Source organism: Symphalangus syndactylus, chromosome 23, assembly GCF_028878055.3.
Source record: "Symphalangus syndactylus isolate Jambi chromosome 23, NHGRI_mSymSyn1-v2.1_pri, whole genome shotgun sequence".
Taxonomy (NCBI): Eukaryota; Metazoa; Chordata; class Mammalia; order Primates; family Hylobatidae; genus Symphalangus; species Symphalangus syndactylus.
Genome location: NC_072445.2, coordinates 64,245,317 through 64,261,508, shown reverse-complemented (window position 1 = coordinate 64,261,508; position 16,192 = coordinate 64,245,317). Strand labels below are relative to the sequence as shown.

The following is a 16,192-nucleotide window of genomic DNA, read 5'->3' as shown; positions in this document are numbered from 1 at the left end:
CACAAGAACTGCTGATTCATGGCGCATCCATGCCTGCACAAGCCACTTCTCAGTATGAGCAAAATCCATTATGAAACACATTCAACGGATAAACATACCTCCCCGTGTGCAATATGCAAGCTAGAGAAAATAATTAGGTTTAAACTTGATTTTAAATGCATTAATATTTAAAGCTTGCAATTAAAAGAAATATTATGATGACATCTTTTGCAATCTGAAGAATCCTCTAGTTGAGAAAATAACTGGTCCCTGGTTTATCTTTTGTATAAATCTGAACTTTTCTACTGTTTGACCAAAGTGAGAAATACATTATAATTAGATGAATTTCCATATAAAACAGAGTAGATCCCCTGAGAACTGTATTTAAAGTCTGGCATAATATTGCCCATAAGGCAGATATTTTTCTGACAGCATCCAAGAGATTCTGTTATAATACTCACTGATTTTACACATACAAATAAGTCAAAGGTATAACCGTGGTGGGTGCTTGTGGTTACCCATCCTCCCTTCCTTTTCATTACCTTCCTTAATTAGATGTTTCTCTTCTGGTCCTGGTTCATGCTGAACACTAGGACCTGGTGATCCTCCCAGCATTATTCATTGCAGAGCCTTCTCAATCTCACTGTCTATATCAATTTAAAATTCTGTCTTAACAATAGTATCTAGATCAGCAGTCAGATACCATCAGTTAGATTTCTATGGCCTCCTCTATTTCTGTTTCAATGTGCTCCTTTCCACAGATCTAGGAAATGAAGGGAATTTGGGGGGAGTTCTGGGAATGCAATCTGTTTACTGCCTAGATTTGGAAAAAATCCACAAATGCTTTCTGCAAAATGCCTTACCGCCTGCGCTGCTGGAGTAGAAGACAGGGCTAAACCACCTGCCCAGCAGGTGCTACCTTGAAGAAATTAATCTATGCTGATGACCTGACAACCTCTCTAAAGCATGCCCCCAGCCATGGCCCCACTACCATGGGCTTCATGATTCAGTTGTTTCATGTTCACTACACATACATTAACAAATGCAAGCCCCTGGAATTCAGGCATTGATTTAGGCTATAACAGAAGGGGAATAAGCAGCTTAACAGAAGCCTAAATTTTAAAATACGGTAGTCCCCTCTTACCTGATAGGAACATGTTCCAAGACCCCCAGTGCATGCCTAAAGCCATGAATAGTAACAAATTTTATATTTACTATTTTCCCCATATATACATATACCTATGATAAAATTCAATTTATAAATTAGCCATAGTTAGAAATTAACAATAACAACTAATAAAATAGAACAATTATAACAATTTACTGTAATAAAAAATATGTGAGTATGGTCCCTCTTTCTCTTTCTCTCTGTCTTTCTCTCTCACTGTCTCTCTCCCTCTTTCTCTCTCTCTCTCAAAATACAGTAACATTTTCAGGCCACAACTGACCACAGGTAACTGAGACTGCAGAAAGTGAAACTGCAGATAAGGGGGACTATTGTCTACTGTACATGTTTTCTAGGGTATCACCTATGTTATACTTGTTTGCTCACCTTTGATTTCTGGGCCATTTTAGACTTCCTGCTCCTTCAAAAGCTGCAGGCTTTCCATCCCCGCACTTCATTCCCAACCTCCCCCAATCCTAGCTTCTGGTCCTGTCCTTCAACTGCTGCCAGTATCCCCAGTGACAAAGTGGCTGAGATGGGAACTCATGTGTCTTGGCTCCTCTTCTCGTGGATGGATCTACAGACCCGTGGAGGGAGTGCTAGCTTTCTGTGACCTGGAAAATTGCACTATTTCTCTTGCCATCGAATTAGGACACACTGAAAAATAATACTAAAAAGTTACAATTAGGCCTGGCTTAGCCTGGAGCTTACCTACCCACACTGCCTGGAATCCATGGAAACCTGAAGAAACCTCCAGCCTTTAAGGCCCACTGGGATCTAGCTTCAGTGACATTCGCCCTGAAGGCAGTGGACACTCTTATCAGTCCCTAGCCCAAGGCAAGTTTGTTATTACCTTAAATGAGAGCCCTAACCTACCAGCTCCAAGTCTTAGGGGAACAGTAAGGACTACATCCTCAACGGTCAGAAACTGAAGAAAGCAAAGCTTCAGATCAGAGGGGATGGGATGAGAAGCAGTGCCTGGGCCTTCCCCATCTTTCAGATCTGGTTCTCTTGGGAAATACCCAGAGGCAAGGAGAGGAATAAAGACTGTATCCAGAGGTCACTAGAATAAAGCCATGCACTCCCTCCCTCCTCCTCCGGAGACGATGCTCTTGGTTGGTCTAGAACATCCTTCCCACCTTCCTCTTCGTCCTCTGGCCCCTCACCTTGTTTCTCCACGCACCAGATGCCATCACAGACTCTGAGCTTCCTCCCACTTTGCTCTTGGCCTCACCTGGAGGGGAGAGTGAGGGCTGCATCCTCCCAGGTTGACACTGCCTCCCTGCTTGCAGGTATCCTTTCCAGATACTGATTTCATCTCCTTTGGATATATATATATATACACCCAGAAGTGGGATTGCTGAATCATATGGAAGTTCTATTTTTAATTTTTTGAGGAATCTCCACACTGTTTTCCACATTGTCTATACTAATTTACATTCCCACCGACAGTGGGAATTTCTCACAGAATTAGTCACAGTAGCCAAGATGTAAAAACAACAGCGACAGATGAATGGATAAAGAAAATGTGGTCTATACACACAATGGAATATGATTCAGCCTTAAAAAAGAAATTCTGCCATTTGCAACAATGTGGACAAACCTGGAGGACATTATGCTAAATGAAATAAGACAGACAAATATTGCATGATCTCACTTACATGTGGAATCCAAAACAAGTCAAACTCATAGTAAGAGTAGATGAGTGGTTGGCAGGGTCTAAGGAGCATGGGAAAAGAAGAGGTGGTGGTCAAAGGGTGCAAACTTGCAGTTAGAGGATGAGTAAGTTCTGGAGACCTAACGTACAGCACAGGGACTACTGCTGATCACAATGTATTGTGCATCGCTAGCAGAGTAGCTCTCAACTGTTCTCACTACACACAAACACACACGCACGCACATAAGCACGCATACACACAAAAACGCACATACATTCACACACAAATGCATGCATGCACACAAACACACACATGCAGGCACACACACATGCACACAAACACACACACACGAAAGGTGACTATGTGAGGATATGTTAACTACGTTATACAACTTAAATATATACAATTTTTATTTGTCAATCATTTCTCAATATAACTGGGGCAAAAAAGAACACTGCCTCCCCTCTACCCTGCCCTGCTGGGCCCAGCAGGTGGGAAAGGGACTCAAAATGCTTGGTAAATGAATGAATGATTTCTTAAACAAAAACATTTGTTCTGGATATGCCAATTGGCCTAGTCATCATAATTATAACTCGAGTATTTTTATACTGTTAAGCGCCCTAAAAATGCTTAAGCATTAATGACATTTTATAATAAATTTGTGAAATTAGCAGGAATTCCAGCAAGATCCTAGCAAGGGCTAGGAAATGGGGAGAGGGTCGCCTAAAAGAGTTCATGCAGTCAGCAGGCTGCATCTGCGCTGGTTGTTGAGAACAAAAAGAGGCAGACAAAGACACAGGACCACCCGGGTGCAGTGGCTCAGGCTTGTAATCCTAGCACTTTGGGAGGCCAAGGTGGGTGAATTGCTTGAGCTCAGGAGTTGGAGACCAGCCTGGACAACATGGCAAAACCCCATCTCTACAAAAAACTAGGCGGGTGTGGTGGCATGCACCTGTAGTCGCAGCTGCTCAGGAGGCTGAGGTGGGAGGATAGGAGGATCACCTGAACCTGGAAGATGGAGGTTGCAATGAACCAAGATTGCACAACCTGGGTGACAGAGCTAGACACTGTTTCAAAAAAAAAAGAAAGACACAGGCCCTCATATCAAGTTGATGTCACCCAAAACCCTTGGGACCTTTTATTTCCACAATTTAAAGACCAATTTTCTCTTCAAAAAGACACTCAATGACAATCATCCAAAGATCTGGGTCAAAAAAAAAAAAAGCTGATATTCAGAAATGACTTTAAGTGTTCAGAACCAGGGAGGTGAATTTCTTTAATCCACTGCACATTAAAAACTGATAAAGATTGCATATGAAAGGAACGGAAGAAATGGGTGCAAATATACTGGGGCTCTTTTTATAGTCCTGGAGTGTGAGAATGTTAATTAAAGGAATCTCAGAATTGGAGAGGATCTTAGAAAGGATGGAGTGAAAATTTAATTTTAGGTGTTGTTTTATCAGGTTAAAAAAAAAGACAATTTCATGAGTTACTTGCAGTTACCTCAAGAACTTTATGAGCCCCCATAAAAGCTCCAATTGAAACTGTAAACTGTAAGAGACCAATTTAATGAAAACCTCTCAGCCCAGTGAAGGACCTCTTAGTGGTGAAGAACACAAATGAGCAAACCTGCGGGCATTAAATGAGCATAACAAAATGTTAGGTATCATTAGAGCGTTGTTCTTCAAAGAGTCATACTCATCCATTTTTTAAAACAAAAGTTTTAAAAAAAGCACAGACAGAACTTAGAAGTTACATACACTGGCTCAAGCAAGAAGCTCCAAAACCTAGTCTCACTGCATATTTCAGCATCCACCAAGTGAATGTCCATTCTGTTACTCTTTTTCACACCTGGGTAAATAATAATATAGTTAATAACTAATTGCCATTTCTACCCTTCCTGGGGACCACATTCTGCTCAGCGGCTTTACATACAAGTTCTCCAGTCCTCTCAATGCTGTATGGGGAGGCATTAGTATTTCTATTTTGCAAGCACAAAAGCTGAGTTGCAGGATGGCTGAGCAAATTGCCCAACATTACTTAGCTAGTGAGTCAGAGAGCTGGGTCTCCAACCCACGTCTGTCTGCTTCCTAGGTCAAGTCATTTGCACTGTGCCACCATACAGCAATTTGTAGAAGCATAAAGCAGGTATAAAACATGCCCAAGGGAACCCAGCCAGATCAGACAGGGATGGCGCACCAGTTCTTGTTCTTGGACTCTGCTCCTGAGCCACACAGTGTCCAAACCCTGACAGCCAGCAGGAGTGCTCTTGGCTTGTTCATGCCCGTAGCAGCCACATCCTGAGTTGCAAGCAGAAGACACCCAATCCAGCCAACAAAAGCAAAGGGAATTTCTTGAAAGGACATTGAGGAGTCACAGAATTGGCAAGAAACCTGGAACACCAGGCAGAAAGTGGGCAGCTCTAGAGACTGACGAGTTCTGCTTCTCTCGCCAGAACAGATTGGGAAGGGGTCTCTTTGTCTCTCTGCTCTGATTTTCTTGGCTTGGGTCAGAGAGTATCTACTGGGAAAAAGATAACTTCCAAAAAAGAAATCATGTTCCCGTAGCTGAACCACTGCAGTGCATATCTGTTAGGGGCACAATTAGCATAGATTGCAATGCAAGGGGTGCGTCCTCAGGCTGGGTAAAGCACCAGCATGACAAATGGACCCCGGGCAGGCTGTCCCTCTGAACCCTCTGTATGTAACCACATATTAGTTACAGTGCCTACATGTACTGCTCAGACAGGTTAAGTAACTTGCCCAATTAATAGAAAAAAGAGCTCAGATTCAAGCCCATATAGTCTGACCCCTGGACATGTGCTCTTAGCCACGATGCTTAGAATACACAAAGTTTGCAGTGCTGGAGAATCACAGGGGAGGCAGTAATCACTGAGGGGCTGGGCAAGGCATCATCTTTCTTGCTGACTTCAATACTGATGTGAATGGCCCACCAAGCACCATGATGTCTCAGTTTTTTCACCCCCTTACTTCCAACAACCATTTCCATCTTTACACCTCAACCACCATCCCTCATGTCAACCCTGGATATCTTATAGCCTGTTAAAATGCACCATTTCTGAAATCTAAATGTCAAGTCCTCTGCCATGTGGCTTCCTCATATCCTGCCAGCTCACCAATTCTAGCACCTTGACTGCAATAATAGAAACTCCATTCAACTCACTTCCCCACTGTTACTATCAACAACTCTCTCCTGCCTTCACTTTCTTCCTTACCCTCCTTAGATTCCATGGTCTATTATTATAATCTTTTCCTTTCATCTAACCCAACAGCCTTGACTTTCTCTTCTTTTCATTCTTGTCCAGTGAGACTCCAACCCAACCATTGACCTTCAGTCATCGGAGCTACTGGATGTCTCTAAGAAAATATACATCTGTGCTGACTGGAGTATCTTTAAATTTATGGCCACAAACCTCAAACAAAGCACTCAACACTGCCTAGAAATCTTACTATATTTCTCAAGTAAATTTCTTCCCCACTGTCCATGAATATTGTATTCCTCCTTTTGCTACTCAACACAACACAGGCCCTCGCCATCTAGTGCCCCCTACCTGTCTGTGACCTTCACTGCAGAAATGAAAATAATTAGACAGGAGCCCCACTATTGGTTTACTGGCCCATCTACAAACATATCTACACCTGAACTCATTCTGCTCTGTTTTCTCTCCTACAGTTGTGGGAGTAATATTCATGCTTCTCTCAAATGCAGGAGGGAGTGTTAATAGCCTTCCTTTCCACCTTCTTAAATCCTCGTGTCTTCAGTTATTCCCTGTTCTGCATCTTCAATCTCTCTTTCTACAAGATTATTCCCTTGGAACAACAAATATGGCACAGTATCTCCCATTTTGAACAAAGAAACAAGCCATTCTTAATACCACACTCTCCTTCAGTTATCTTTTTTTCTTTTGCTCCCTTTTATGACAAAACTCTTACTTCCTCACCTCCTTATCTCTCTTCAGTCCACTCCATTCAGGCATCTGTACTCATCTCTCCAGTGTTCTTGTCAAGGTCACCAAATGACCTTCATGTTGCCAAATCCACTGCACAGTTCTGTTCTAATCTTACTCAAACTCTCAGCAGCAGCATTCAGCATGGCTGGCAATACCCTCCTGTTTGAAAAACATTCAACTCCTGGCTTCCTTGATCCCTCACTCTCTGACTACCATCCACTCCACTGACCATCTCTTCTTAGTCTCCTTGGTTGGCTTCTCCTCAACCCAACCTCTGAATGTTGGAGGGCCTCAGGAGGTCCTGTCCTCTCCTCTGTTGATTAATTCTATCTCCTTGGGGTGAGGGAGGCATCTCATCCTGTCCCGTGGTTTAATCACCACATGTTAATAACTCTGATATTCATAGCTCCATTCTTACCTTTTCCCTAAAATTCCAGACTTGTATAGCCAACTGCTTCCAAGGATTCTTATTAACCATCTCCCAGAAATAGAGCTCTTCAATCATCACACATACACACACACACACACACACACACACACATTCTTCCTCACCAGGCTTCCCTAATCTCAATAAATGGTAGCCCCATCTATCCAGATGCTCAAACCAAAACCTTCCTGGCCCCCACTCTCTATACCCACTCATCAGTGGGTGCTATCACCCAACACAGCTGTGATCTCGTTCGTGTTCTCTACCTCCACCACCACCACCCTTCACCAATCCATCATTTACCTTGGCCACAGAAGAGCCTTCAGGCTTGGCCTCTCCTCTGCATTCTCTACACAGCAGAATGTCTCTGCAAAACATAAATTAGCTATTTTGACATGACCTGTAACACATTTCCACTGCCTCTGGAATGAAATCTGAACTCCCTACCATTTCCTGCAGGTCCTGAAATATCTGTCACCCCTCAATCTTTCCAAGCTCTTCTCAACACAGTTCCTCTTGTTCACTGTGCTTCAGCAGACTCATCTCCCTCTATCCTCCCAATTTCCTAAACTCTTTTCCACATCAAGGCCTCTGTCCTTATTTTATTATTCTGAGATGATCTTCCCCCAGCTCTTTAAATGCTTGGTCCATTCTGCTCCTTCGGGACTTGGCTCAAATACTACCTCCTTATAGACGCCTCCATGACCTGCCACCCTGTGGAACATGGTGCCTCCCAGTTCCCAGCATTAGCAAGTATTCATGGAGTGCCTCCCAGCCATTGTTATTAGTGCTTTTTATCAATTACCTCTTTTAATTCCCCACCACCCTAGGAAGTAGGTACTGTTATTGTCATTATCTTACCCATCTTGAAAAAAAAAAAAAAAACAAGGAAACTGAGCCCAAAGAGATAACAACTGTCCACAGTCAACTAACCTTGGGACTTAACCCTGTGCAACCTGGATCCAGCCTGGCCCCTTCCCCACCACACCCTCCTGCCTCTCTCATATTACTTGGTGTCTCTTTCCAGCACTTGTTACAATCTGGATATCATCTTGTTTAGTTATTTCTGTATCATCATTGTCCTCAGGAGAATATGCATTAGTTCATTTTCATACTACTATGAAGAAACACCCAAGACTGGGTAATTTATAAAGAAAAAGAGGTTTAACAGACTCACAGTTCCAGAGGGCTGGGGAGGCCTCACAATCATGGTGGAAGGCAAAGGAGGAGCAAAGGCACATCTTACATGGCGGCAGGCAAAAGGGCGTGTGCAGGGGAACTGCACTTTATAAAACCATCAGATCTCATGAGACTTATTCACTATTACGAGAACAGCACAGGTAAATCCACCCCCATGATTCAGTTACCTCCCACTGGGTCACTCCCATGACGTGCAGGAATTATGGAAACTACAATTCAAGATGAGATTTGAGTGGGGACATAGCCAGACCATAACAGAATATAAGCAATGTGTGGACAGAGACTTCTTTTTTTCATCCCAGGATCCCCAGGGCCTGCCACATGGAAGGTGCCCAACCAATATTTGTGGCATGAATGAATAAGTGAATGAATGGTAGGTGTAGATCAGGGAATGAAAACATTTCTAGCAATAGCTGCTCTTATTTTGGTGCCAACAATTGTCACACATCTGTGTGACCACAGATCACATGAATGAATCTTTTTTTTAAAATGATTGAATAACATCATCTATGCTTTATATATTTTTTCAGAGCAGATTTACTATGCTGGTCCTGTCAATAATCCTGAATTTACTATTCCTCAGGTAAGATATTACTTAATTCCTGTATTAAATAGTTTGTTTCTTGAAGAAGAAGAAGGCTAGAAGAAGGAGGAGGGAAAGGAGGAGAAACCAAGAAAGAAGAGGAGGGGAAGGAAAGAATTAAACAGTTTAAAACTTGGCCGGGCACGGTGGCTCACACCTGTAATCCCAGCACTTTGGGAGGCTGAGGCGGGCAGATCACGAGGTCAGGAGATCCAGACCATCCTGGCTAACATGGTGAAACCCCATCTCTACTAAAAATACAAAAAATTAGCCGGGCGTGGTGGTGGGTGCCTATAGTCCCAGCTATTCAGGAGACTGAGGCAGGAGAATGGCGTGAACCTGGGAGGTGGGGCTTGCAGTGAGCCCGAGCTTGCAGTAAGCCCAGATCGTGCCACTGCACTCCAGCCTGGGCGACAGAGCGAGACTCTGTCTCAAAAAAAAAAAAAAAAACAAACAAAAAAAACTTATCCATAGGCCATCCCTGCAAAAACCCTTTCTTAATAAAACTGCTACTTCACAGTGGGCACTTGAAATTTCTTGACACACTGGCTTTGTCATCTCGGCATTTAATATTTTACATGTCAGTGAACCTTACGGAATCCTCGGAGTACAAACCTCCCACTGAGAGGGATGCCGGCGTCTTGTCCAGCAGGATTATGGCATTTGTGGGGTTCCATATGGCAGTGCTGCTGGGCTGTGTGGGTGGCACCATGCATGTGCTGGGACCGTGCTCAGGAGGCTGGCAATTCAGAGAAAGGAAGATGCACAAGCCATGAAGGCGTGAAGTTCCTCCAGTTACTGTCCTTTCACTGTTACTCATGAGCTGCCATTAAGTCAATAAAATGCCCACATCCTTAGCATTTGCTGCCCAAACTCACAGCTAAGAGTAGAATTTTCCACTAATTCCTTTCTGTTCAAGATAATGTGACATTATTAAATGGCTCAATTTACATCACTCTGCTATAAGCAATAAATGTTCAATATGCTACCTCTCAGATAATCTTTTTTTTTTTTTTTTGAGACAGTCTTGTTCTGTCTCCCAGGCTGGAGTGCAGAGGCATGATCTCAGCTCACTGCAACCTCCGCCTCCCGGGTTCAAGCTATTCTTCTGCCTCAGCCTCCTGAGTAGCTGGGACTACAGGCACGCGCCACCACACCCAGCTAATGTTTGGATTTTTAGTAGAAACGGGGTTTCACCATATTGGCCAGGTTGGTCTCGAACTCCTGACCTCGTGATCCACCCACCTCAGCCTCCCAAAGTGCTGGGATTACAGGCCCCTCAGAGAATCTTATGGTACAATATGAAAAGGATCACAAAAATGTGATTTTTTACAATGCATGCTGATGTGTTCAGTACATGTGAGATTTGATTATGAGTATGTAATACGTAGTGATCAAGTCAGGGTATTTAGGATGTCTATCACTGAATACATTTTTGTTAACTATAGTCACCCTACTCTGCTATCAAACACTGAATTTATGTCTTCTATTAACTATGTGTTTGTACCCTTCAACCCACTTCTCTTTATCCTCTCCCTCTCCTCCCCTCCCTCTCCACTCTGGTATCTATCTTTCCACTCTCTACCTCCATGTGATCATGTTTTTTAGCTCCCACAGATAATTGAGAATAAACAATATTTGTATTTGTGCCTGGCTTATTTCACTTAAGATAATGACCCCCAGTTCCATCCATGTTGCCACAAATGACAAGATTTTATTCTTTTTTATGGCCATATAGTATTCCATTGTGTATATACACCACATTTTCTTTATCCATTCATCCATACATGGACACTTAGGTTGATTCCATGTCTTCGCTGTAGTCAATAGTGCTGCAATATGCATGGGGGTGCAGTTACAAAAATGTAACCACTTTAAATAGTTTTGTTTACAACCTCATCCTTTCAGTTCTCCAAAACCTATATTTGGCTGAAGAAAAAGGTCTCTTTCTCCATAAAGAATCTGTAACTTAGTTTCACCTCTGGGTTTGTTTCCTTTCTTTCCCAGCCTCTGCGTTCCTATGTCAGAGTGCCATCTTGCTACCATCTCAGATTTCCACTAGCACTGCTCTTGCAGCTGGGAAGTCTCCAGCCGTCTCCCTCTGGAAATCTCTAGAGTTTCCTCCTCAGGCCTTTCAGTAAAATATAAAAGTTTGCAAGAAATAAAAACTACACCTGTCTTCACTTCTAGTATGAGGGGCCTAAACTCTCCCAGAGAGTTCCATTTTTCTTTAAATCTTTGCTATTTGAATTGTTTTTCTTTCCCCTCCTCCCACTAGAGGCTGACTTAAAATTTACCAACAATTGATTTCACTTTTGCATTGTCGGCTTATTTTTAAACCAGTTACCCAGCCACTGTTATAAGATAGAGGAGAAAATAACTTCTTAAAGTCAGAAAAACCCTTTGAAAGAAAGTTGAGAGGCCAGGCACAGTGCCTCATGCCTGTAACCCCAGCACTTTCGGAGGCCGAGGCAGACAGATCACTTGAGGTTGGGAGTTCAAGACCAGCCTGCCTAACATGGTGAAACCCCATCTCTACTAAAAATACAAAAATTAACCAGTCATGATGGCACACGCCTGTAATCCCAGCCACTCGGGAGGCTGAGGCATGAGAATCGCTTGAACCCAGGAGGCAGAGGTTGCAGTGAGCCGAGATCACACCACTGCACTCCAGCCTGTGCAACAGAGGAAGACTCCATCTCAAAAAAAAAAAAAAAGAAAAAGAAAAAAGGTTGACCAGATATGTAAAAAGCTTTATTTTAATCACCTACAGTGCGTGAAGGAAGTGCAGAACCTAAGTTCTTCAACCGCTGATGGTACTCAAGCAGATATTGCCCAGTGTGAGGGCATTGCATGTACAGCAGAGAGAGCTGGAGGCCTTAATCCCAAAATGGGCTCCCTATACCGGCTGCAGGTCAGCCATGGCCGGCCCACAATGCACAGAGGCTTTGCTTTCTTAATATGGAACAGACACAGTTCAAAGACTTTTGGTTGTAAAAGACGTACCCCATATCCCCTCCTCCAGCTAAATCCTCCAGAGATGGGCTCTGGGCTAATGGCAGTTCCCATGTGGCCAAAAACGCTCCCACTCAGCGCTCAGTCTCCAGGGTCTTGGTACTGTTTTCCTCGGAACTCATCCAATCCCTTGGCCCGGATTGAAGCCCTACCTGCTGTCCTCTGTCTATGCCTCCTGTTTTCTGAATGAGAATTTAGGGGATCCTTTGGGCTCCCGAAGCATGTGGACAACAGCCTGACCCATGTATTGCCAAAGGTGCACCTACAAATTCCTATCTTACAAACTCTGTGCCCTCCTCAACAGCAGAAACGCTGCACTCGGTACTTCCCTACCCTGGCCTCCTGGCCTCCCAGCACACACCTCCACCTGCCTCCAGCCTGGCACGCTTGCCTAAATACTCTTATCTCTTATACCAGAGTCTGTGATATCTATAATTCATCATCTAGAACCCCTTCCTTCAAATACAACAGCTCCTCTTAGACTCATAATGTAGTAATGAAAAATTCATGTGGTGTTCAATACATTTGTAGGTGTGTACCTAAATGCACATAGAGATTTTAAAGAAAAGTACATGAGGAGGAGGAGAAGGATGAAACACAATGAGATATAAATTTGAGCCGGTCTTTACTTATAATTAATTCTCTAACATTTGGACTGCTTTGGTTATATTCCGAACACTGTTTCTAAAATTACAGCTGCTCAATATTTGAAGAGTATGACTCATGGGAGCCTCTAGAATCATGGAATCACACCCAAGGCAGCATCCAGAGCACAGCCTGGTTCTCTTGAATGCAATTTCAGTGTTGGGGACTCCACTCTCTTTGGAAGCTCTGCTCATTGCTAGAAAGTTGCTCCCTTCTAACAAAAGCCACCTGTCATGCAGCTTCTCTCCGGTGGTCTCACCTACTCCTTCCCTCTTGCTTTATACAGATTAAACTCTTTCCTCCTTTGGGTGACAGGCAATTCAACGATGTGTCAGCAGTCTCCTGGCCGCCTCTGCCACAGTCCCTCTGCTCTGCTTGTGACCTTCCCACCACCCCAGAGCATTTTCCTCTCCAGATTCGTGTCTACAAACATATCACCTCTCTGTGGCTGCTGGGGTGCAGGGCTGGGGCGCTGGCAGCCAACGAAACCGGAATCGTTCTTCTCCAGTCCTCACAGGACTTGGCTGCCAGGCGGCTTCTGCCAAGCTGACTGCAAAGGAAGGGAGATCTCCTCACAGCATTGCTGCCAGGAAGGACCCCCAAAGGCAGCCATTCTTTCTGTGACGGGGCATTTTGGTTTTGTGCTGGTGAACTGTGCTCCCCGGGGTCATCTCTCAGCATACAAACCTTTCTCCCTCCAGTTGCTCAGGCCAGGAATCTTGGAGTCACCTTTAACCCATCTCTTTCTCTCCCACCCACTTGTGTTTCCTCAGCGGGTCCTATCGGCTGTTCTTTCAAAATCTCTCTGGCACCCAAAGCCTTCCCCCACCCCCACCTCTACTCCAAGTCATCTTCATCTCTCACCTGGATTCCTGCAATCGCCTCCCACCTGGGCTTTTCAGCGAGGCAGCCAGAGGGATCTTACTGACACAGGAGCCAGGGCAGGCCACCCTCTCCTGACCCCAGTTCCTTTCAGAGTGGAAGCTGATGTCCCCACCACAGCCTTTGAGGCCCTAAGAGTCTGGCCTCCTGTGTCGCCCTGACCTCACCCCCACATCTACCCCTCTCCCTGCAGCCCCACTGGCCTCCTTCTGCCCCTCTAAGGTGGGGGCCCCAGCCCATAGCAGCACTGCACCTTCTTGCATCTGCTTCAGGTCTTTGTCTAAAGGTCGTCATCTCAGCAGGGCCTCCCTTCACCACCCTGCTCACAATTGCAGACCAGCACTCGCCTTGACCAACCCAGTGCTTCCGTCCACTCCCTTCCTGCATGAGTTTTCTCCATGACATGAGCACCTGACACACCATACACAGTCACATATCAGAAGGGTGCTCTGTCTCCCCCAGAGATGCTGTAAGCTCCACAGGGCAGGGGTTGGCTTGTCTTGTTCTACGTTATCCGCAACGTCCAGAACAGCACCCAGCACATAGAAGGTTCTCTGTAAATATTTGTTAAATGGTTAATTGTACTGTGGGTCACACATCTAATACTTGACCTGTGCCCCTGGCAGGGAGAATACCAGGTTTTGCTGGAACTGTATACTGAAAAACGGTCCACCGTGGCCTGCGCCAATGCTACTATCACGTGCTCCTGACCGTGGCCTTAGCAAAAATCACAGCCAGCTTCATCTCGTGGGACCTCCAAGCTCCTCTGACTGAACCTACTGTGGGAGGAGAAGCAGCCGATGACAGAGAGAGGCTCTACAAAGAAGCCCCCCAAAGAGTGCAGCTGCTCATTTTAGCCCCACGACCAGATATCCCCAGACTCCGCAGATGTAATGAAGTCCCCGAATGTATCTGTTTCTAAGGAGCCTCTTGGCAGTCCTTAGGCAGTCTTGAGGGTCCGTCCTTTTTCTCTAATTGGTCGCCTCCCACCAGACTCACCTGCTTTTCAGCTTTTTAGGAGTGCTTCCTCGCAGTTACCAAGAATAAAGAAAGCTGGCCACCATCGTTCATTGTGGTTTTGTTCAAAGAATCATACTACAATGCTGTAGTTAAAAAGTCATTTCCTCCCGATACAGTGCCGGATGCTGGTGCAGCATAAGCAGTTCCAAGAAATTCAGGAGGGTGACAGCCTGGCTAAAATTAGAGCGCTGGGAAAATGTGCCATTGCTTCTCCTGGGCAGGCCCCCACCCTTGGACCATGAGGGCCGAGAAGCTGATGCAACCTCATGAATAGGGACATCATACTCTTGCTTATCCAAACATTCATTTCACCTTCATCCCTCAAAGCATGATTATACTTGACCTCAGCACATACTGGCGTTCATTACTGCATTCATTAATTAATGCAAGGAATCACTCCCGAACACTTCATGTGTATCAGGCACTGTGTTCTTAAGTTGTCTTCTACGATGCTCTCCAGAGATGAGCATGTTGCCCATCCTACTTCCACAGCCATTTATGCAGCCCCGTCTTCTCTCTTGGGATGCACCGATCGCATGGTGGGCTGCATAGCCCCTTCACCATCTGATGCCCCTGTCCTTCCAGTGTCCCTGCTGGCTCTCTTGCTCCTGCTAAGGGGCTGGAGTAAGGTGGGTGAGTTGACGCTATCATTTATAAAAATGCCACTATATTAGAGATTAAAAGAGAAAAAATCCCATAGTTTAAAAAACGGTAGTTGCTATTAATCACGATTTATACATCATTAAACCACCTAGAATAGCAGGTCATGAATGCCTGGCGAATTTTAAAACCAGCATCTGAGGTTTTCTGGGTTATGAGGAGGCAAAATTACAGCAGCGTCCTCGCCTAGGTCCATAATGCTTGAGAGAAAAGACGTGCATGGCCATACTAGGCTCAGGAGCAAACCTCTGAATGTACAGGGGGGTGACAGTGTTATTGCACGAGAACAGCAAACGCTTCCTGCCCCTTGCCATTCCCTCTAGCTTGAGATATTCACCTCTCTCCCTTTTCAGTAACCATCACCACGAGTAGTAAAGGCCCTGGCTAGACTGTGTACGCACATGTTCTAACAGTACAAGACAGCTGTCACAGCCTTCCAAAGACACAGGTGGAACTCAGCCAGTCCCTTCCCAATCCCTTTGCCCTCCTCTTTAAATTGACTGTGTGGGTGTGTGTGCGTGAGAGAGAGAGGGAGGGAGAGAGAAAGTTTCAGATGCTATAGGTTTGTGTTAAACTGGAATTTCCATATATGGAGACTATCCTAGTCATAGCTGAATATACAAGTACACAGAAGTTTCACTAAGGACATGATTTGAGAGAGAAAAAAAAATGTTTCTTTCTCCCAGAATATGTCTTTTCTTAGCGTCCTGTCATGGGCCTTAAATTTTACCATTAGTTTTATTCCAGCAAGTTGAAAACATTTTTCAATGTTCAGGAGTCTCCTCTTGGAATACGAACAGCCCTGCTAGGAGAAACGCTAGAGTCTGTCATTATTTAACACTCTCGCAGGATGTAGTAACTAAGATGACTTTGAAACGGCCAGCCCAGGAAGCAGGGGTGTCAGGGGAGGTAGGAGACCCCAAGCCGAGCCCTCTCGGGCTAGCCATTATGTGGTTACTGGGGTGGGGTGAAAGTGCCCAGACAATCT

General features: G+C 44.7%; 1 protein-coding gene across 1 annotated transcript in view; it reads left to right on the top strand.

Annotated features, from left to right (window-relative positions):
* Window positions 1-14,587, top strand: part of LY86 (lymphocyte antigen 86) — a 59,349-nt gene extending 44,762 nt beyond the window's left edge. The window contains exons 4-5 of the mRNA XM_055262957.2: window positions 8,930-8,982; window positions 14,151-14,587. Of these exons, the coding sequence (XP_055118932.1) occupies window positions 8,930-8,982; window positions 14,151-14,234 (137 nt within the window). The 3' untranslated portion in view covers window positions 14,235-14,587. The remainder of the gene's footprint in view (window positions 1-8,929; window positions 8,983-14,150) is intronic.
* The last annotated feature ends 1,605 nt before the right edge of the window (window positions 14,588-16,192 follow it).